Below are 23398 nucleotides of genomic sequence, written 5' to 3'. Positions count from 1 at the left end.
TAATACGCCAGAGAAAGGCAAATCCAAACCTGCGCTGTGCGCTGTGCACGTTGCTGTCGGTCCATGGTGAGATGTTGCGCACCACGCAAAAATAACCTGCAACTTAACATTTATTGTTTTACAATGAAATGTCTGAACCGCACATCACACCTTTATCTATACACAAACTGTAAGAATCCATTGCAGTCAGTTATGAGTCATTAATCCGACAGTTACCAGCGCTTTCCAAACCACCCTGGACCTAGATCAGTGCGCGCAACTCTCTCCCTCCCTCGTTCTCTCCCTCTCTCTCTCTCTCTTCAAACCACTTCACCTTGAGCATCTGATCACGACAATCTCGAACCAGAAACTGTGCTAATTTGGAGATCTTTGGAGGTCTTGAAGGTCTTCCCACCAGCTGTTCATCCTGCCAGGTGAGAGAAAACTGTTTACTTTTTTTTGTAAAGCTGTGAGTCAGAAGGATGCGCAAATTTAAGACATTGAAATGATGTTGACTGCGTTAGAGCTCTAGAAACATTTACAAGGTGTGTCGCTAAATGTACAAATGTACTGTATATAATTCAGCATGTAAACATACAGTATGTACCGTGTTAGGCAGTATAAATCTGAAGAGATGAGTCATTTTATCATTTCGATATTCAGTGGTGGCCTTATTTACGTGTTATGATGACGTGATACGGTCATTTGATTTGATGAAATTGTAATTTGTACTTTTTTATGTCATTAATATTCTTCGCCTAAACGAAAAATGACCCTTTTAAAAATTGACAACATGTTTCAAATCATAGATGTAGTGCATGTATATGCCCAAGACACAGCAGTACATCCTTAAAATATTAAATAAAAACATTTTTAATCTGAATCACAACAACAAATAAGCATTTTTGTCTCATCTCATTCTTAACAGCTATTTAATATAAATTTAGCACGAATAAATGTTTTTAGAGCAAAGATTATGCTTTACAAAAAATACTTACAGTTACATTAATAAAATGAAAATTAAATATATATATATATATATTTATACAATTACTTAGGTTTTTCTGTGTGTATTCTGTGTGATTTTTCCTTTTCAAGACATGTCCAGTCCACTGGAGCGAGTGGTAGCCCAGAAGAAGAGCGCCATTGAAGCATTAATGGAGATGTTTGAGAGGGGAACCGAGGTTCTGGCCAGCGCTGTTGGAGAGCTGTGTCCTCTTTTTGAGGTCGCTTCCCCGGTTTTAAGGCTGGTGCTGGATAATGTGGAGAGCAAAGAGGTCATTTATGTGAAAGATCAGTTTCTAGCTGTGAGGAGCAAACTAGATGTCATCTCATCTCAGCTAACAGACATTGATTGTGAGATCAGGAGGAGACGTTTGGATTCTCAGTACTTCTCTGTGGAGGAAAATCTGCGGAACCAATTCAGAAAATACATTGACATTCTGGAAGCCAAACCTGAATACAAAGAGGTCAAAAAACGCTTGTTCTTGGAGCATTTTTTAATAACGGGAGGAGATAAAAACCTCTCTGTGCTTTACGATGCTTTGATGGGACATGGCACATTTGGCGAGCCGATTCTGGATGTTGTGGAAGAATACGAAGGCAGAAACCGAAGGATGATGGAAGACTTCTGTGTTAGACTGAAGGAGCTTCTCTGCCTGGGAATAATCCCTTTACTGGGATATTACTTTCTCACTCAGGGCGAAGAGGCCGAGCAAGAGAAGATTCAAGAGTGGAACATGAAGATCCAAGAAATTGAGATGAAGATGAAGGAAACCATCGAGAGATGTGTGAGTTCATTTCCAGAGCAAGCTGAACTGGACATCAACAGGCTTGTGAAGGAGAAAGAGGACTCAAACCTCCAAGATTTGGCTAAGGAACTGCTGGAATTTCTGGTGAAGAAGTACGACTGGGTGAGCTGGTCCATCAGAGTCATTACTAACATGAGCAAATATAGAGACTTGAGAGCTGGACAAAACTTTCAGTGTGTGGCCGGACAGAAATGTTTTGAAGTGTCTCAAGGAAACGACACTAATCTGGTGGTGTCCTACTGCAGCAACCCGCAGCCCGTGCCCGATGAGAGCGTAAAACAGATGATGGACGGTCCTGCCAAGAAAGGAGATGCCAAAGCTGTAGTGGAGGTCCTGGACAAACAGCTATCTGGGTTTTTGGTTCACGCTATCAGTCGTCACAAGGAGAGCTTTGCTGTGTCGAGTTTTCCTGAAGAATGCCATTACTGGGAAAAACATAAGAATGTCAATGTGTGTGTGCATTCTGAGTAAATGCATAAATGCAACCTAGAATTATTATAAAACCACATATAAAACAATTTTATGACTTTTAATTAGATGTTAAATGCAAAGTTAAAAGCACTCTAGTTGTGAGCTTTATGCTGTAATTTCTTGCTAATTTAAATTAAGTTATAATCAAATTTGGCCACATATTAGAAATCCAATGTGCAATTTTTGGAGGAGCTATTGACAGGAATATAATATTAATATACTGTATATATAAGATTATTTGACTCATTGTTGACTGCACTTTATTAATGCATGTTTGCATTTCCTTTAAAATCAATAGAGAACAATACTACATATGTGGTGCTATATAAACAAAACTGGCAAAGAATAATGCTTCCCCATTTAGCCTGTGTGATGACCTGCTTTAGCTCAAACAGACATGACAGAATCTGTTCCTTCTCAACCTTATAAAGCCCCAAAGCAAGACGTCTCGGGAAACTAAGATGCCTTGCACAGCAAAGAGCCAATCATGATGTTAGACTAAAACAACCTCTTTAAAATTCATGTCAGTTCCATGACATTTTTACATGGTCACAATTCAGGATAGTTTAATGATTTGGTGTTTTTTGAAGAGCCACTGATTAATCTAACTTCAGTTTTTGTAAGGCATGTTTTCCATTAACACTGTTGACATTCATTGCTATTAAACTCGCTGAAGTGGACACATACACCACTCAAAGTCTTGTCTAATGAAATTACTTCATTTGTACGTAGGTCAGCATTTTCTGTCCAGGCGCTGCAGTAATAGATGGCGAGTACAGTTTTGTTCTGTTAATATAAAGCTGAAGAGCTCCAGAGTGCTGTGATCAGCTCTTCAGATCTCGTCTTTTAGATCGCTGAAGTGCCGAGTAAGGGAACAATCCAGCAAGGCCTTAACTTAGTACAGTATGCGGTTCTGCAAACACAACTGATGGTCTTAAAAACTTGTTGACTTGCTTTACAGATTTTGAAAGGGACATTTTCTTTTTCAAGTCAACATTAAGATGAAGAGATGTCAGCAAATACTAGTGTCCATTCAGATGGTCTAAACGCATTCTAAATGTAACACAGTGTATTTGGTCTTTTTTATCTTGTTATTTATTTTTGTAAAGTTTTTGTTATTTCATTTTATTTGTTGGTATTGCCTCTTTCAAACATAAGAAGGCTCTTCTAAAGTCCCTAGGTTTCTCAACCATTTCATTCTCCTGTCTCAGGGGCTAAATGGCTCGCCGATAGAAACTCTTGTATTTATTAGTGGTTGAGGCTTCTGTCCTGGTTGGAGGTATTGATCCATTTGGCTTCCAGCTCTGATAAAGGTTTCTTGGTGGCTGAACCTTAAACTTGACTGCTATTATAGTATCCCAGTATGACAGGTTCCGCTTGACTGCAATCATTTTTGTATGTTAAATAATAAAAGTCCCTATTACTGTACACATTTTGATGGCAGAGGGTGCTAACAACACATTAACTGAGTAGATGCAGAAATTATGGTAACATGACTGGTGCATTTTCCTTTAGTAATGTCATGTTTTCACAAAAGGACAGTGTTGAAATAGACACTGGGTTTACAAGGATTAACTAAACAAAATTTTTGAAACGTTCATATTTGGTCCATCCATGCATATGGACATTTCTTCAGAATATTCTTTAGCCAAACTACAGACTTTGTTTGTTACACAAGAACAAAAAAAGTCCGACCTACTCCAGGAAACTCAATATTAATATTTAATAAACCAATACGTGATTTTATGAAGCCCAACATTATAGTAGTGCCAAGGGCAGATGATCAATCCCAGGATGCATCACTTTGGCTGGATCTGCCAATCACAGGCTGAACTAATGACATTACCTTTTCATCAGAGTGGACCATCGACCGCTCTCCTACTCTTAAGTGGTCTGATCTGATAAAAAGCATTAAAACATTTGTACTGCGACACACACCAGCTCACCCACAGCATTAGGTTTATCCTTTTACCTCTTCTGCCGCTTAATCCTTAGAATATTTTGCTTGCAAAGAGAACTTTCAAGCCAATGAATCTTCATCATAAAAAAGCTCAGTTGCCCAACATATGAAAATGTATTTAGTTCTGATTACTCTGGAATCTCTCTAAAATAATACTGCAAATACTGTAAACAATACTTTTTTTTGACACTATGACTTTAATGTATAAATACATTATCAAATACCAGGGTAAATGTTTTACCCTGTTTGAGTTTAATAAATCATTTCCGTGTAAATTTACTGCAAGGATATCAGGCTGCCAGGGGCGTGAGTAGACTCTTCCGTGTGAAAATGAATCATGGTTTTATTAAAGTATAGCAACAATGTTTTTGGTGGATTGATTGCAATATTCAGAAACAACAGGCAAATGGAATTTACTCGTGCATCCTAAATCCCGCAACTTCCACAGGCACAGCTCTTTGCGGCTGGCACAGCTAAAGATAAAAATATTTTATTTTATTTTTTGTGAACGGCAGCGGCAGCCACATTGGCTTAAAGGCGGCTGCCGCGCGGCAATTCCACCGCTCACCGCGTGAATCCACCTTTACTGTTTAACAGTTTTTGTTGCAAACAGCTTGTCAAATATATTGCTGGTTACATCTCACCTAAAGTATGTTTTTCCACCGGGGCCGGGATGAAGTCTGAAGCGCTTGCGTCACTAGTAAACCCCACCTTCTTTCATTTCATTAACTATCTCAAACATTTTGACCTTCACAATTTAGCAGTGCACTAAGCGTGCTAAAGTAAAGGAATAAACCTCAAGAAGTTGTTGTTTACAGTGACTAACCCTAATCCTAACAGCTAATAGACCTAAAAAAATTAAAATATTAAATTTTTCTTAATTCCCTGTCAAACTACGGCTTTACAGCAGTAGCGTGTCTAAACGGGTGGCAGTAAGTGTGATACTGCCCTATCACTATTGGGGTGCAATACTGTCACTCTGCTTAACGGCATTGGATCAGAACGCTGTCAATCGCTGTTTGGTTTGAGACGTGGAATCAGTAGCACGTTTTTCAAACAAGAGGTGAAATACGGCCCCGCCCCCGTCTCCGTTTGTGGTATGTGCTCGATTATGGCTGCGTCCAAATACCCCCACTTGCGGTCTTTGCACTTGACCACTTAACTACTTTCATGACGTATTTCCTGTTTTTGGCCCTAGTGTTCTAGTGGGTGTGAAAATCCCAAGTGAGCATGTAGTATTTCTAACCTGATGGGACACACTTAGCAAGTGCAAACATATAACGTTAATTAATGTGGTGTTTCTGATTATGTGATAAAAATCAGTTTTACAAAATACATAAGTCTGGAGTTTTCACCAATAAAATGTGTAACACTACGTTTTACTACGAAATTATATGTAATATCTAATTATATACTTAAGTCAAGTCAGATTTATTTTTATAGTGCTTTATTTGTATTGTATCAAAGCAGCTGTACCCAAAAAGCAAAAACAAAAGAAAAACACATGTTAGCCAAACATAGAATAAATAGATATAACCTTAAAAAGTAGTTGTATAACTTGCACTGGAAAGCTTTCCGCAACATCTCGCGAGACCAGAGCAAAAAGTCTCCTGATATATCCAGAACGTGATGCATGATGGGATACACTTAGCCCTGAATACCGCTCGGAAGCGGTATTCAAGATAGTTTGGGTTTAGTGTGCGTTAAGGGCACTGCATTTTTAAGACGCGTTTTTAAGACATTGGACAGACTTGCGATCTTACTTCCTGTCGCGTGCACGCGCTCTCAAGGACACGGACACAATGGTTCAGTAAAACTAATGGGGTCACAGGTGTGTTTTTAGGACCCTTTACAACCAATAGACGCCTCATTGAACGTTGCTGGGCACTGCCATATTGTAGAGGGCGAGTTAGAAATCAAAATAAAGTGCACTTTAAATTACTCTTGGTGGTTATTTTAGGATTGGGGTTTTATTGTCTGGATGTGAAGGGCAGACAAAAACATCGTAGGTGAAAAACCTGGGATATGGAAATGTAACCCTTTTATTTGAAAACAAAGTAAGAGACTGGAAAAATAAAACTCATGTCGAGCAAATATGACCAAGAGATGCCTTAATACCTTGGGCAAAACAAATATAACAGAACAGATTTTAAAAGGTAAAATGTTTAAATATATATATATATATATAACAGGGTTAAAAATGTATTTAATAAATGTAAATAATAAACATGCAAAGAATTGAGTTGTGTGTTCCAAGTCTTCAGAAATCTTCAGAGAGTTCCAAGGAATTCTGCAGATGCAGATACCAACATATGAGTAATTTAAAACTGATCTCCTAAACTTTTATAAGACTTGATAAAACTTTATAATAAGAAGTAGCTAAACAAACAGGGTCATATAATGAAATAAATATTTAACCATCATAAACCTTGAGGCTAAGGCTTATCTTTAAAGCTTCCGTTCTTCAGAAAAACCACAAACACATTCTGTAACCACACAGCCCTTTTTTCTATGGCTGACATGGCATCATCAGCCTTCACAGAACAACACATTTCTGCATTAATAAAGAAAATAAATGAGTTGACCTTCAGATTTCATCACTCTCTTGTCATGATTCTGCCTCATCTTGTCATGTCTTTCTTGATCTTGTGGCAGAATCACGGCAGGATCCCTTGTTTAATGTGGAGAGAAGCAGTTTTGGCCTACTTGGCCTTCCTCTCTCCAGTGTCGCGTCTTTAAGCCCCGCCCTCTCGTTCCCTCGTTAGCGTCCCCTTAGTGTTTGATCCTTGTCACCTGCCCCTTTAAAAAGCCCTGGTGTTCATTATCCTGTGCCTGTTCATTTTGATTCCAAGCCTGGTCTTGTCATTGTACCTTGTTCCATCTGTTAGTATAGTTTATCTAGTACTGTATATGTCATTTATGTCAAGTGTTGTGTTAGTCCAGTTAGTAGTTTATTGTTCCTGTTGAGTCTGTGATTTATATTTCCCGTGGCATTGTTATTTTGCCCCCGTGTGGGTTTTTCTTTGTGTTTAATATTAAAAGTCATTGTTTTTCACCACCTCCTGCCTGCACTTGGGTTCTTCCACCACCGGCCGGCCGTGACATCTCTGGGTTGTAATCACATTTGCACAGAACTCAAGAGTTGGGCTATTTAAAGGGCAAAGAGAAAGCTAACTGCAGTTACACTGCTACACAAGCTCACCAACATGGAACGTGAAAACAAAACACATGACCTGGGTGTTGTCTTGGGACATATAATGCAAAGATTTCCTCACATTATAACATTTGTAAAAGCATGACTTTTATACCACCCGCTTCTGGTATGTGCTATATACTGCAATGTTTCTCCATTGACAGGTGTTCAAAATAACATGTATTTTGGCTTTGTTGTTTTCCAAACAACACGTGTAAATATGAATAATTATATTATAAAATGGTTTACCATTAAATGTGGTAACGAATGGCTGGTAACATGATGATGGGCAGTTGCTAAGCTATTTCTGCATTGTGTAAAAATCTTCAAATAATATTCTTTCAAATAATTGAATAACAAAATTGAATTTGAAATTTGACATTTATTAGTCACTATTTACTTTCAGTCCATTACTTTTCAGTCCTAGAAATGTAGAATTACATTTATTCATTTGGCAGACGCTTTTATCCAAAGCGACTTACAAGTAGGAGAGCCTATAAACATTTTGTCAACACACTAAACGGTACCGCTAGTTTACAAGGCCATGCTACTAGGAGGATTAAAGCTGGAGTAAGCAAAGGAGAGAATGAACAACAAGCTTTTTTTTAGACAGACAGTTCGGGTGGAGGCTAGTAGTTCATTCCACCACAGGGGAACCGAATGAGTAAAGGAATCTTATGGAATGATGTCATTTTTGGAAGGTTCACCTAAAACATCAGTTTTAAGAGGACAAACCTGTTTGAAGAACGTCAGACTTAACTGTATGCATTAATGTCCTAAGCATGCTTTATGCCTATAGATTTTACAAATAAAAGTCACTGGGCAATTCTCATGAATTGCAACCATCAAAAACATAAACACTACTTTTACAAATTAGTATATACTTGTTTATTTAAATATGCAGACTAATGTATATATGTGGCCAACAGAGTTTAAAAATGGCACATATTATAGATTAAACACTTCAGACAAAGAGGTCAATAGAGAAAAAGATGGTTTTACATGCTGGAAAGGAAACATGAGGGACACCACAGTGCTATATAGGATGTTGTAAAATGTTGCCAAGGTGTTGCTGTTGCTTTGTGTTTAGTGAACACGTGAGCAAACTTAATGTGATGTTAAGTGGTTGTTGTTGTTATTGTGATGTGTTGTGGTGTGGTGCTTACGGCTCAAATCAAAAATGCAAGTCTCTCATCTTTCGGAGTGGTTTAATATTTATACATTTTGCAGGGGATGGAGTTAATCTAGAGTAGGAGTGCCACAGGTGAGAGGATATACAGTGAGGGAAATAAGTATTTGATCCCCTGCTGATTTTGTAAGTTTGCCTACTTACAAACAAATGAAGGGTCTATCATTTTTATGGTGGGTTTATTTTAACTGATAGACACAGAATATTTAAAAAAATCAGGGGAAAAAATGTTATATAAAGGTTATAAATTGATTTGCATTTCAGTCAGTGAAATAAGTATTTGATCCCCAAGCAAAACATAACTTTGTACTTTGTGGAGAAACCCTTGTTGGCAAGCACAGAGGTCAGACATTTCTGATAGTTGGTCACCAGGTTTGCACATGTGTCCGGATACATTTAGTCCACTCCTCTGTCAATCTTTAAGGTTTCTTGGCTGTCGCTCAGCAAATTGGAGTTTTAGCCTCCTTCACAGAGGTTCTATAGGACTAGGGTCTAGAGACTGGCTAGGACATTTAATGTGCTTCTCCTTAAGCCACTATTTGGTTGTCTTGGCAATATGTTTTGCGTCTTTGTCATGTTAAAGGCTCATCCATGACCCATCTTCAGTGACCTAGTTAAGGGGAGGAGGTTCTCGTCCAAGATTTTACGGTACATGGGCCCGTCCCTCAGCCCCTCAATGCGGTGAAGTCATCCTGTATACCTGTAGCAGAGAAAAAGCCCTAAAGCAGAATGTTTCCAACACTGTGCTTCTCTGTAGACATGATGTTCTTGGGCTCATAGTCAGCATTTCTCTCCCTCCAAACACAGGAGTCCATTTTGGTCTCACAGCAGTGCCAGCACTTTCGCCAAAGCCTTTTCTGAATCATTTTTATGTTCATTGTCAAACTTAAGACGAGCCAGGCGGGCCTTCTTGGGCAGGAGGACCTTGCGGGTGCTTCAGGATTTCAGTCTACTGTGGCATAGCGTGTTACCAATGTGTTACCAATGTTTTGCTTGCTAACTGTGTTCCCAACTGTCTTGAAATCATTAACAGGCTTCTTCCGTGTAGTTCTGGGCTGATCTTTAACATTTCTCATGATCATCTTTACCCCATTGGGGAAATATTGCAGGGAGCTCCAGAACAAGGGCATTTGATAGTTATTTTGTATATCTTCTATTTCCAAATAATCACACCAACAGTTGTCTCCTTCTCACCAAGCTTCTGTCTGTAGCCTATTCAAGGTTTGTGCAGGTCTCCAATCTTGTCGCTGACATCCTTTAAAACCTATTTGGTCTGGACCATGGTGTTGGAGAGGTTGAACTGGAAGATACAGATTCTGTTGGCAGGCATCTTTTATATACATAACAAGCTGATTTAGGAGTACTTTCTTAAAGTGACAGGACTAATCTGTGGTCCATATAGGCACATAACCAATCTGTGGAGCCAGAATTCTTGCTAGTTGGTAGGGGATCAAATACTTATTTCACTGACTGAAATGCAAATCAATTTATAACCTTTATATAACATTTTTTTCCCCTGATTTTTTTTAATATTCTGTGTCTATCAGTTAAAATAAACCCACCATAAAAATTATACACCCTTCATTTGTTTGTAAGTAGGCAAACTTACAAAATCAGCAGGGGATCAAATACTTATTTCCCTCACTGTATATACACATGTAGACCCTGAGAAGCTAGACACAATTGGACTGAGCTGAAACATTTCACCAGACTAACGGTAAGCCTTTTATCTTTTTTGTCTTTTGTCACATTGTCATAAAATTATTTTTGAAATAACTTGGCATCCAGTTGTTTCCTGTTCATACAGGCATATCAAATTCCCTTACAAAATGTATTATATTAACCCAAATTTTTGCCAAATGCTGTGGTTTTTATTATATAAATTGCATTTACAATGAAACTGTGATCTACAATAAAAAATTAATTTAGCTCCTTGTCCAAGTCACTCAATCCTATAAAACAGAAAAATCCCAGATGAGATCTCTTTAATGTCTTAATTAGTTCTCCTAGAAATCAAGGAGATTTAATGGATTTTACATCTCACAAATGCCACTATTAATCTGCAATTACAGCAATATTATTGAAGATCTTAATATGAACTCAGTCATTTCTCAAAAATGTACCTAAAACAGTTTATTTTACCTCTACAATTTGCATTAATTTGGTTCTTTCTTACTCTTAATGTATTTTCACAATTGTCATCATTTTATGGAAAACATCCCGAAGTTGATACTTTTCATTTTTTTCAACAAAACTTTGTAACAACTTAATTTCATCACATTCATGCAATTAACTTGATACAGTATCTAATAGCCCGGATCTTTATTTCTGATCTCAGGACTTTAGTACAATGCTTGAAGTTTAACTCTGTTGCTTTGGGTCTTTTTAATGATGTTGTATTTTTTACAGATATTTTTGGCCTACGATCTCTCACAAGATGACTGATCTGCTGAAGAATTGCATTTCAGAGAACCAGGATCTTATCGTGGACGTCATCGAGCAGGGTGCTGAAGTGATGGCCAGCATCGCTGGAGATCTTTCTCCCATTTTCTCCATTTTAGCTCATTCTGTGAAGCTGGCGATGGGTAACGTAGAAAGCAAAGACGTCCAGTTCATGCAGGAACAGTTACAGAAGTTACAAGATCGCCTTGCTGCCGTTTCTGAAGAGAGCCAGCAGATTATCGAGGAGCTCAAGAAAAGTCAAGCATATCATGTCTACTCGTCCGTGGAGAACAACCTGAACAACCACTTCCGCAAATTTACGGACATCTTCAAAGCCAAAGATCAGGCCAGAGAGTCCAGAAAGGACATGTTCATGGCCAGCTTCAAGAGGACGGGTGTAAAAGACAACCTCAACACTCTGTATGATGCTGTAACAGGGAATAACTTCTCTGGAGAGTCTGTGCTGGAGATCACGCTGAATTACGAGCAGAAGAGCCGCAGGGCGGTGGAGGAATTCTGCGCTATGCTAAAGAACCTGTTTTGCATCGGTTTGATCACCTTACTGGGATATACAGCCATGGAAGGCTCTGGTAAAGAGGAGGACTTACGTCAAGATTGGGGCGAGAAAATGAAAGTGGTCCAGTCTAAAATGGACGAGGCTATCGAAGAATGCATCAACAGCTTTCCCACACAAGCTGAGCTGGATGCTGAGCGTATCGTGAGAGGCCGTGCTGACAAAAACAACCAGCAACTGGCTGACATGTTGATGGACCATTTAAAAAAGAAGTACGACTGGGTGTGCTGGTCAGTCCGTGTCTTTAACTCTCCCACAGGCCTGTTCGCCAACAAGAAAGACTTCCAGGGTTTGATGGGAAATAATCAGTTTGTGGTGTCTGTGTCGGATGAGAAATTAAATGTTGTGATCTCCTACAGCGCATCACCTGAACCCATTGATAAAGCCCTGATACTGACCCTTATTCTGTTTTTGGAACAGAATAAATGTATATTTAAAAAGTCCTCAATGGCGATGATGTCCAAACAGATTTTTGTGACAATCCCTCATTGTGTGGTGCACACGGTCAAGACCTCGTGTAAAGATTTGGGCTTCTCCTGCAGCTTCTCTGATGAGCGGCACTACTCTATAAAGTTTGAAAACTTCCATGTCTTTGTTCACTCTGAAAAAAACAAGGAGAAAAATAGAAAAGCCATAGTCAACAGCTAAACACATTCTTTCAAATGCTTTTGTAGTCCTGCAGTAAAATGTCTTTACAGGTTAAACATTATAACACAAAACCAAATTTCACGCCTCAATGCACACTCCTGATAGAATTGTTCTGGATTCATTGATGCATGGGATTCCAAATAAAAATAAATGTTTGTCGTCGTCTTCCATATATTTTCATCAGATTAAAGCTGATCTCTCACTAACAAATCTGGCCATGTTTTCTGTGACCGTGGTTGACCTAACACATAGTTTTGTTGAAAATGAATATAACTTAATTTAATTGATTAACAAGATGTAAGATATATACATGCTGATATTCAGAGCCTAAAACATCCATCATTTAAAGGGTTAAAAATTTTAACTCAGGGGGACATCACCCCCTGTCCCAGAGGTCAAGTCCCCTCTGGATGAATCAGGAAAAATGCTTGTGTCTTCAGCAGCCTGCAGGGAAGATGGGAAACGTGGTCCATATCCTCTTATTTACAGTTTCTACTCTTCTTCTCAAATAAGTCTTTGACAAAGATTACCTACAAGTTTTAAAGCCACATTGTTTATGGTTCTGCAGAAACCCGGATTTTAATCTGGTTATAACTAAAACTAAAATCGTGTTCATTAATGAGTCATCTTGATAAAATAGTGATAATATAGCAATGATTGGTTCTGGATGGTTTGATCTTTAACGTTGTGAAGGACAGGAACAAACACATCTTTATTGTGTTGAAGTACTGAGGCGGAATTATTGTGGTTTAAGACAAGGGTTTTCAAACTGTGGATCACTCAAAATCATTATAGGCTGTTGCGGTGAATGACAAAGAAAAAACGTTTAGTCCAATTAATGACAAGCATGACAATGGCTTTTGTTATTGCAATTAAACTTACATTTTAATTATACTGTACAATGACACGGTAAATAAAAGCTACACTCTGCTAAGAGAGAATGAATCTGTTTTTTTTCCCCATATTTACATTTTGAATATTTGGTGGGTCACAAAATAGATTATACCTGTCTAGGTGGATCCTATAATAAAAATGTTTGGGAACAGCTTCAGTAGAGGGTCAACATGGTGTGTGTCCCCTTTTTGTTCTTCTGATGTTTTCTGAAGTTGATCCTCCAGGCTCTCAATACAGAACTGTCTGTCGACAATTCTGACACCAAATGAATTTTGACCTCAAAGACAGCAGCATATGTTCAATTCAATTCAATTTTATTTATATAGCGCTTTTAACAATGTTGCATTTTTTCAAAGCAGCTTTACAGGAAGATAAACAAAACACAAAGAAAAACACTGAGAAAGGTTAAATACAATACAGTACATGTTACAGAAAGAGTAAGACCATACAAGCAATGTTAATGGAGTTTACAGAATCTTAAAGAGTAAGTAGCATGAGATCATGAAAATTACATTTCATGCAGTGTGTTATGTTGCCGTGTTTGAAAGTAAGCTGTCTGCCAAGTTGTAAGTCCGAAGGTGAATAAATAAAGTTATTGGCTTGTAAAAATGGGAGTCGACTCTGAAACATGCAAACAAGACATGAGCTAGTCCGAGTCTCTAACCGCCGCGTATCTATACGTCACTACACATAGTCCCCGCCTACGTTTTGCTGGGACTGCCGCGAAAACTTCACTAGTCTCCTCCCCCAAAACGCTGTCGCTCGTTCGTGATGCGTGTGTACCATGTCTAGAACCTGTGTTCTACGTTGTGAAACTAAGTCCGTCTTATTTCAGCTACCAAAGGAAGAACCTCTGAGGGAACAATGGTTACAATTCATTTTTCAAACGATACCAAAGGAGTATAACCCCAGGGTTTTACTGTGCGCGCGTCATTTCACCGAAGATTGCTTCAATAATCTTGGCGCGTTCACTGCAGGATATGTGAAACTTTCTGAAATGCTCTATGTACCATGACAACGCACAGTTAAGACGAAATAATATTATTACTGAGGAAAAAAGCTGTCCTTCAGCCGGTTTGTGCGGGACCGGATGCTCCGGTTGTTCTGCCCGAAGGTAGCAAGAAGAGCAGCCTGTGATTCGGGTGGCTGGAATCACTGATGATCTTCCTGGCTTTCCTCATACACGATTTTCCTCATACACCTACTGAAACAGTAGGAATGACAAGAAACGCCTGTTTGTGTTTCATGAATACCGAAACATAACCAGACATTTAACAACCTTGTTTTTTTATGTAGTTTCTGTCCTTCTTAAAAAGTGTCTTCTTTAAGTAAGGAATGATTGACATATCATTGAATTATGGTTCTGCAGAAACCTATCTTTGAATCCAGTAATATTCATGTGAAACTAAAGTAATGTTCATTAAAGAGTCATTCTGATAAAGATGTAATCCACACTAAAGAAATACTGATAATATAGCTTTTAATTTAGGAGTCATATCATAATTGTACTCGTGCAGGCCCGTGCAGAACATGTGACTTATTGTCCTATCACCCTCCTAAATCTGCTTTTAGAGTCAAACAAAGATTAACTTTAATTTTTTAAAGGGATGCTGTTTGTGATTCGGCAGCAACCTTGATTTAATCTAATAATATTTAGAAGAAAGTCATATACTTTATTGAGTCATAATGTGATACGACCATAAAGTAGTGATAAGTTTCTCTTGGCTAAATAGCAGAAATTATTGTCCTTTATAAAACCATACCTTGCAGAAAGAGAAAAAACAACTTCATTATTTAGTGTAAACAACAATGTATTTTTAAAATAATTTTCTTTCAAAAGGTCTTGCAGGTTTGAAATTGAACATTAAAAAAGGACAAACTAACACACTCATGTGTTGTCATTTCAGAATCAATGCTTAAAGACTTTGTACTATGCCATTGCATCAAAGTGCTTTTTGAGTTTAACAAAGATTAACTTTTGTTTATTAAAGTTTTTTTTTATACACGCTGTTTGTGATTCTGCAGAAACCTTGATTTTAATCCAAGGATATTCATAATGGAAGTCATGTACTTTATTGAGTTATAATGTAATCTTGAATGAAGAAACAGAGATAAGTTGATAAGGCACTGTTTATTTTATTTTGGCTTGAAAGCAGGGATCAAAACTAGAGATTGTTTATTTTTATGAACACATTTATTTTATAATTGTGATTACCAAAAACACTGCATATTGTATTTAATTGAACATTACAATGGTTTCCTGATAAATGTACACGCTTGTGTTTTTCAAGGCCCACAAACTCATTGGCCTTACATGACACATCAAATCCTATTATTTTTACGTAAGTGGCCTTTATGCTAACCTCAGCTTGTTGTGTCTATGTCACATCATCAGATTCCTGAGGACACTTGACACAGACAAACCCTGCTGTGATTCAGCCAGATGCTCAGCCTTATGCCACCAGAGCCGTAGCCTGCTTCAACCAGAAGAGCGATGGGATTCTGTCATGATCATGGCCTTATTCTTGACCTTACACGTATTCAGCCAGAAACTAAACATCATCGCCACACATTAAAGAACAATGAATACTGTATGCGGCACTTGACACAGCAAACAATATGAGATGGAAGTCTTAATAATTTGCATAAAGGACTGCTTTCTGTATAATTTTGCACAATTTTGTTTGTTTGTAAAACACAAACATTTTGTATATTATTATAAATATAACAGTTCGATTACAATCTCACTTAAATATTTCTACAGTTAGTAATGCTTATGTGTATCATATGGTATTACCCAAGAAAATATATCTTACAGTTACAGTATTTCGCCTAGACATCGATGAGATTATGAATATGAGAACTATGTTCAAGTCTGTTGCATCTCACATATTTCTCTTGAGAAAAAGAGCCCGAAATCTCACAAATGTCTCCATGAGAGTTTATGTCAACAATGTCACAAACCGAGCTCGGATTTGCCAATTAGGTCTGCAATGAAAAGTCGTGATTGTTAAAGATTTCAATATGAACTCAAACCATTCTCATCAAATTTAATCAAATCTAGATTTGCAATTTTAGAAGAAATATCTGAGACTAAGTTAAAAGCAAACTCCTGACCTATGAATGAGCAAAGTTGTCATTTATTTGAAAATAATCCTGTTTTTATCTCAGTTTTTTCTTTTGTCTGAACTGTTTGTGCAAAATAAAAATATTTTCTGTTAAAATGCTTAGCAACAATGCAAAATTATAAAAAAGCTATAGAAACAAATCAGAATTTGAATGGCAGAGAGGGAGGGGCTGTTTCTCAGAGCGGACAGATAAATGGTGGCTGCTTGTTCAGCAGCAGTACCATTAGGAACAGAACAACTACAGACACAGGTAAGCTTACTCCATTTTTACTGAACATGCATTCTGTAACATGAATTTAGATCCATGAAAGGCTGGAAGGCAAGGAAGACCAAGCAAGACCCTTCAGATCCGCATCACTAAAATCAACAACACTTTTGGCAAATATGAGAAGTTAATCAAATATCCGTGTCGTGGAGAGTCTGAACTCAATAAAGGATTTTATCAAGACCTATGAGGCGTATCTGAGCAGAATTTGAGTTTAGATGTGTTTAATTATTGGCACTGGATCTCTATTTGCAAGGCCTTAATAGAAACAGAAGAGTGATGGAGGCCAGGTGCAGTCACGTGGCTCACCTTGCATCGGTCTTATAGTGCTGATAGCCTACACCTCAGTAACAGAAGACGACAAGGATGAAGTGAAAGACAAACGGGGCCAAAGCATCACTGACATTTAAGCTAAGCTCTGGACCAATGTGAACAGGAGGAACATTACACATAATCTGAATGTTAGATTGTCATAAGCAGGTTTGAATTTAGAGGTGTTTGGTGTGAACTGTGTGATTCTTTCTCAGCTGTCAAGGGAAAATGCTTCAATGCCCCTGTTGTGCAAACCCAGGAAAGGGGTTGTGACTTATAGTTCAGGAGACTTGAGGAAGTTCTCGGTTGTGTTTCATTTAAGTATCACCTAAGACTTAAAGGGATAGTTCACCCCAAAATGAAAATTCTGTCATGATTTAAACAACCTCAAGTTGTTACAAACCTGCATATGTTTCTTTGTTTGGTTGAACACAAAGAAAGATATTTGGAAGAATGTTAGCAAACTGAGATTTCTGGGGCACCATTGACTACCTTAGTAGATTTTTTTTGTTGAACACCAAAGAAAATATATTGAAGCATTTTAGAAAATAAACAGTTCTGGGGAACCTTTGACCACCATTTTAATGGTCGTCAATAGTGCCCCAAAAATCTCATTTTCTAACACTCTTCCAAATATCTTACTTTGTGTTCAAAAGAACAAAGAAATTTGTACAGGTTTGGAACAAATTAGGGTAGAGTAATTCATGACAGAATTTTCATTTTCGGGTGAACTGTCCCTTTAAACTCAAACAAATGATGGAAGTGTAAACTGAATGTAGATGAAGTATTAAAGAGGTTAAATAATCTGGATGTGGGTAAATCTGATGACAAATATTTGAGTTCATACTGATGTGATAATGTTGAGATCTCTTCTGAAACTGTAACAGAGACATTTGTGACATTTTTGGGGTCTTTTCTCAAGAGAAATATTTAAGATGCAAGCGATTTAAGCAAAAGTAAAAAAAAAAGAATAATAGAGATATGAAAGAGCTCTCATCTGAGATTTACCTTCCTCTTGCAGCAGGCCTATGTCTTTTCCATCATAGTGTGAATGAATATTATCTAAAAATGTTCTGAAAAGTTAAACATAGTTAGCAGTATCTAAAGAAAGGATAGTCTTGTCTGATTATGTCTTGCGGACCATCTCTTACTTCTTTACTCAGAAAATCATGGCAGTTAGTCTTTGCCTTTTCTTCCTTTCTTCTAATAAAATATTTGAAAAAGTTGAAAGCACAATTATGTTTATTATAAAAGGTTTTTTTTTCTTCAGGTCAGTATTATCACTGATTCATCTTTCTCCAGACACCATGGGTGACAATAAGATTGACCAAGAAAAGGTGAAGAAAGTCTTTAAAAAAGTTCTACAATTTGCGGCTGCCATTTCATCAGCAGCCGGGGCGTTCAATCCCATCTTTAATGTGGCCAGCCCTATCATCCAGGTGGTGCTGCACCATGTGGACGATGAAGATTTGATGAAGAACCTCAAGTGTGAATTCAAAAACATGAACCAAACGCTGGATGTTATATCAAAGCAGAACCATCAAATCCTGCTGGACATCAAGAAGAGAGAGGTGGACAACCAGTACACAGAGATCGAAAGAAACCTTGGCAACCAGTTCAGATCATATATGGAGATGGTGGAGGCGAAGCCAGAGTGCCTGCAGCTCAAGATGGATGAATTCATAGAGCGTTACGAGATTAACAAAGATGACGAAAACATGAACAACCTTTATGAGGGTGTGGTGGGGATACGTAAGCTCTTCAGCCGGCCTGTTCTTGAAGTGTATTTGGAGTGTGCACAGGGTGACAAGCAAGTCATGAAAGACCTCTGCACGCATCTCGCCTCCCTGTTCCGCATTGGCTACATCACTATGATGAGCTATTATGCCTTCAAGAATGATGACCTGGAACTTCGGAACAAGGAGTGGCAGGAGAAGATGAAGAAATTGCAGGGGGTGATGGGTGAATGGATGTGATATACCGTATTTCAGCATGTTCTGCACAACCAATCTAATCAAAAGAAAAGCAGCGTTACCCTACTGCTGAGTACACACAATGATGTATTTCATTTCCTTTAATCTGCTTTTTCCAATCACATGTTCACATTAGTTTAGTTTAACATGAACAAATATATTTTAAACTTGAAATGATAAACCACTGTATTAAGATTAGTGCAGATCGCTTGAGAAGATTCATACAGTATAATCACTCATCTCACATGTACATTGTACTAAAGTGATAAGAGTTTTACAAATACAATAAAATCTTTCCCTGTGCATGCATGTTTATATATATATTTTTTAATTCCAAATAAAAGAAAATGTTCATCTTTTCTGCATTTTTACCAATTTTGGTACTTTCATAGCAGAAGAATGTATTTATTTATAGGCCCTTTATTTATTATTGACTGGGAAAACACCTACACCACAATTTACCAAAATAGTTTAGATATTAAAATGAGGCCTAAACTACTTGAAATGATTTTTACTTGTATACATTCCCTCTATTTACTATAGACCTCCTTAGTTTAAAGTCTGGTTTGTCACTCCTGAGACTCAGAACTAATGTATATGAAATCCATTTATATTTTCATAAAACATTATAAAATATTATATACAGTCAACAATCCACTGCAATCAATTAAAATACATTTACTGTATCTGATAGTACAAGAAGCTTATGCTAAATGTTAAAGATGACTGGGACTCCTGAATTATTTTACGGGTTTCAAATGTTTTAGAGATTGAATGGAAAAAAAATATTTTGCTTGTTGGAGGAACATTATTGATCCATATGGCTTCTATCTCTGATAACGATTTAAAAGTGACTAAACCTTAAATCTGACTATAACAGACCATAACAAATGTATACGATTCCAGTATGACATTCATCTTGACTTCTTGTGGACAATTCATTTATCCTAAGAGTCTAAAAGTTGTTGCATACATTTTGCTGACAGGGGGCGCTAACAACACATTACTTTAGTGGGTGCAGAAGTTGTTGGGAAATGACTGATGTATTTTCCTATACTATTAATGTCATGTTTTCACAAAAGGATGTTAAAAGACACGTGGTTTACAAGAACTAAACTAAACTAAACTAAACTAAACTAAACAACGCCATTGCTATTTCATCCATTAACACAGTTTGAAATTTATTTGGAATAAAGTACTTTGACAAGATACAGACTTTAATTATAAATTAAGAAATTAAAAGTATGAAGGTCAGCATATTAGGAAAGTCAGTATCAATATTTAATAAACCAGTAAGTGTTTTTTTTAAGCCCAGCCTTATAGTGCCAAGGGCAGATGATCAATCCCAGGATGCCTCACTCTGGCTGGATCTGCCAATCACAGGCTGAACTAATGACATTACCTTTTCATCAGAGTGGACCATCGACTGCTCTCCTGCCTTTAAGTGGCCAGATTTGATAAACAGCATTAAAACATTCGTACTGTGACAAACACCAGCGCACCCACTGGCAGCATTACCAATTTTCTGAATATTTATCTCGGACTAATGATGATGGATAGGGTAAGGAATCAGGATAGGTAAGGATGCATTTCTCTCTTTATAACCTGAGCATGTAAATGCTCAAATAATTGCTAGCAGAAATCTATCTGTCTTTAACCGTCTGTATCTAAGGACACGTCAGCACTCTGGAATCTCTCTCCATCTAAATGTTTTCTCTTGTGTTGTGATAAGCTCAATTCCTCTGCTCTGTTTACTTTAAACAGTGTGAATGTCTCCTCAGCACTGCTGTAGATCACACTGCCAGTATATCTGCCTCTCCTCCGCCTGCCATCTACTCCATTTGTTCCCATAACACTCGTTCAGCTCTGGCAGGAAATGACGGCTTTCCTTTCTAGTGTCGCAATATTATAAACACCATGAATTTAGCCAAAGTCTGCACATTGTAAAGGAGTGATGATAGGAAGTAGACCTATTTTTAGATTAAAATGATTTTTGTTAATTATCAGGTAAAGAAAAAAGTCATAGGCCAGGGCTTGGGGCAGAAAGCCCACTGAAATACATATAAAATGTTAAAAACAATCGTTCACATAATGTATTCTACACTTATCTAGTTATTGGTTTACTAGAATAGTAATATTCTAGTAATTTTTAGTAGAATAAATATGCCATCATAAAAGTATTTTTTTTAATCCTGGAACTGTTTGGTCTGCTAACTAGCGCCATCTGGTGGGTCTACAAATAGCACCCAACATCAACGTTACATCATGTGCTTTCAACAGGAAAATAAACCGTTTGCATAACGAGTACTTGCTAATTACTTATTGTTTAATTATTTTATTATGTTACATAACAACTAATTATGCTTACGTGCTTAGTTAGGCCCAAAGCTGCAAAACAAGATTCAGCTTCATTAATTGAGACAATTATAAGTCTTGCTAGAAGTTTGGGTTTAAATAAAATTGATTGATGAGTTGATGATTCTTTCTCAGAAAGAAGACTGTTGACCTAAAGATAAGAATTATTTTAATACATATAAAAAAATATCTATTACAGGTCACTTAAAACTGTACAGAAGAAATAAATCACACTTGCATTTCTGCACTAACATAAGAATTATAAATTATAGATTTTAACATGGTAAAATATGTTAAATGAAGCTCAAGAAAATTATACAAAGTATTGTGTTGTTTAGGATTATACAGGTTATTTGGTATTTTAATGTTTTTTTCCTAGCAAACTGATTTATTCCATTGTTCCAGTAAAAGATCTGACAATTATAAAGTTCATGGTTAACTTCTAATAGTGCTGATCATTAGCCATTGTGCGTCATAGCCTCCTATATACGTATATATGTGTATTTTAGCACTGATGCTGAATTCAGTCAAGGCAAGAAAACGGGTAAAGACCTGAAGGACCTGTTATTATTATATTTAACCTTTATAAAGTAGTATAACCTGAATGCAGAAAAAATTTCTTCCGAATAATTGAAATGAAACTATAAGGCTGCTGTTCTTCAGAAAACCACAAAAACCATCAGTAACCACAAAGCCTTTCCTCCAGTCTTTTATCTCTCGGTGGCAGCACAGCTCATAGTCTAAATGTTATTCTCGATATGTTGTAGCTCTTGGTGGAACATCATGTGATCACCAAAGTGACCCTGGACTGCAATGGAACCCAAACAAAACTGATGAGAAAAAATGTCCTTCAGACAAAAGCTGAATGTAATCACATAGCAAAGAGTATGTGCGCCTGCTCAGACTCCTCATTTTAAATTCCATGTGTGGTGTGGGGAGTGAGGACAACTGAAATGATATGACAAACTCATTAAAAGGTTAAATGACAACGGGTCATAAATTCACTTTACGAGCCTTCACAAAACACAATTGTGCATGAATAAAGAAGTGAAATGGGGTGACCTTCAGCTTTCATCACTGTCTGGGTTGTAATCACATTTTCCATTTGCATCGGACACGAAGGTTGAGGTTTTTAAAGGGCAGAGAGAGACCTGACTGCAATTAATACAGATATACTTCGATCCAGACATTACAGTACATGGCTAAACAAACTCACCGACCAAGACGGGAACTACACATGTTGACCTTCTCATGCAAAGATTTCATTACATTATAAAATATGTTTAACCAGTGACTATTTTGGAGTTTTTTAAGCATATCACTTTTCCGTATTATATTTGTAGTAAATATTGAAATTATAAAATATACACTTGTATAGTTTGGAATGTATTGTGTTTTAAATGCAGTAAAGGAGAATTAGCTTACAAAGAAGAAAAAAAACTACATAATAAAATAATATGTGATTTTATTAATTAGGCAGGCCAAAAAGGAAACAGATATTCTGATCTGTCATTACAACAGCCTTTAGCAAAACGACATTTCTACACAGTTCGCTTAACCTCTGGGATCCGGAGGCAGATGTGCAATGACACAGTTAAATGAGGAAATGACCCATGCACAGAACTTTGACTGACATTTCCCTCATAAAAAATAAACCATGGTTTTGTTATAGTAAACATGCACTACCAAATTTATTAATTGTGACCCTGGATCACAAAACCAGTCTTAAGTAGCACAGGAGCATTTTTAGTAAAAGCCAAAAAAACATTGTGTGGGTCAAAATTATCGATTTTTCTTTTATGCCAAAAATCATTAGGATATTAAGTAAAGATCATGGTCCATGAAGATATTTTGTAAATTTCTTACCTTAAATATATAAAAACTTTATTTTTGTGAGTGGATGGCCTGCCACAGTTGCCCTGATTAACAACTTCAAAGGCGATTTTCTCAATTATTTTATTTTTTAGAGTTTTAAACGGTTGTATCTCAGCCAGATATTGTCCTATCCTAACAACTACATACATCAATAGAAAGCTTAATTATTCAGATTTCAGATGATGTAAAAATCTCAATTTCGAAAAAGTGACCCATAAGACTGGTTTTGTTGTCCAGGGTCACAATTTATCTATTTTTAACATGGTTAAACTATAATGGGGTTTAACTGCAATAAATCATATAAATAGATTTTTACAGATTCTGCCTGT

The 23398-nt window shown here is 37.1% G+C and overlaps 3 protein-coding genes across 3 annotated transcripts; all 3 read left to right on the top strand.

The window, feature by feature from the left end:
* The first annotated feature begins 292 nt into the window (after positions 1 to 292).
* On the top strand, positions 293 to 4669 carry LOC130557496 (protein rapunzel-like). Its single transcript, XM_057339281.1, has 2 exons — positions 293 to 413; positions 1078 to 4669. Exon 2 carries the CDS (start codon positions 1080 to 1082, stop codon positions 2259 to 2261), a length of 1182 nt encoding a protein of 393 aa, XP_057195264.1. The 5' UTR covers positions 293 to 413; positions 1078 to 1079; the 3' UTR covers positions 2262 to 4669.
* A 5603-nt stretch (positions 4670 to 10272) lies between these two features.
* LOC130557718 (protein rapunzel-like) lies at positions 10273 to 12267 on the top strand. Its single transcript, XM_057339717.1, has one exon. The coding sequence runs from the start codon at positions 11041 to 11043 to the stop codon at positions 12265 to 12267; it is 1227 nt and encodes a 408-aa protein (XP_057195700.1). The 5' UTR covers positions 10273 to 11040.
* Positions 12268 to 18018: 5751 nt separating this feature from the next.
* On the top strand, positions 18019 to 18876 carry LOC130557832 (protein rapunzel-like). The gene has a single exon (XM_057339910.1). The coding sequence runs from the start codon at positions 18036 to 18038 to the stop codon at positions 18840 to 18842; it is 807 nt and encodes a 268-aa protein (XP_057195893.1). The 5' UTR covers positions 18019 to 18035; the 3' UTR covers positions 18843 to 18876.
* The last annotated feature ends 4522 nt before the right edge of the window (positions 18877 to 23398 follow it).

This window comes from Triplophysa rosa, linkage group LG8, assembly GCF_024868665.1.
Source record: "Triplophysa rosa linkage group LG8, Trosa_1v2, whole genome shotgun sequence".
Lineage (NCBI taxonomy): Eukaryota > Metazoa > Chordata > Actinopteri > Cypriniformes > Nemacheilidae > Triplophysa > Triplophysa rosa.
This window is presented reverse-complemented; position numbering and strand designations above follow the sequence as displayed.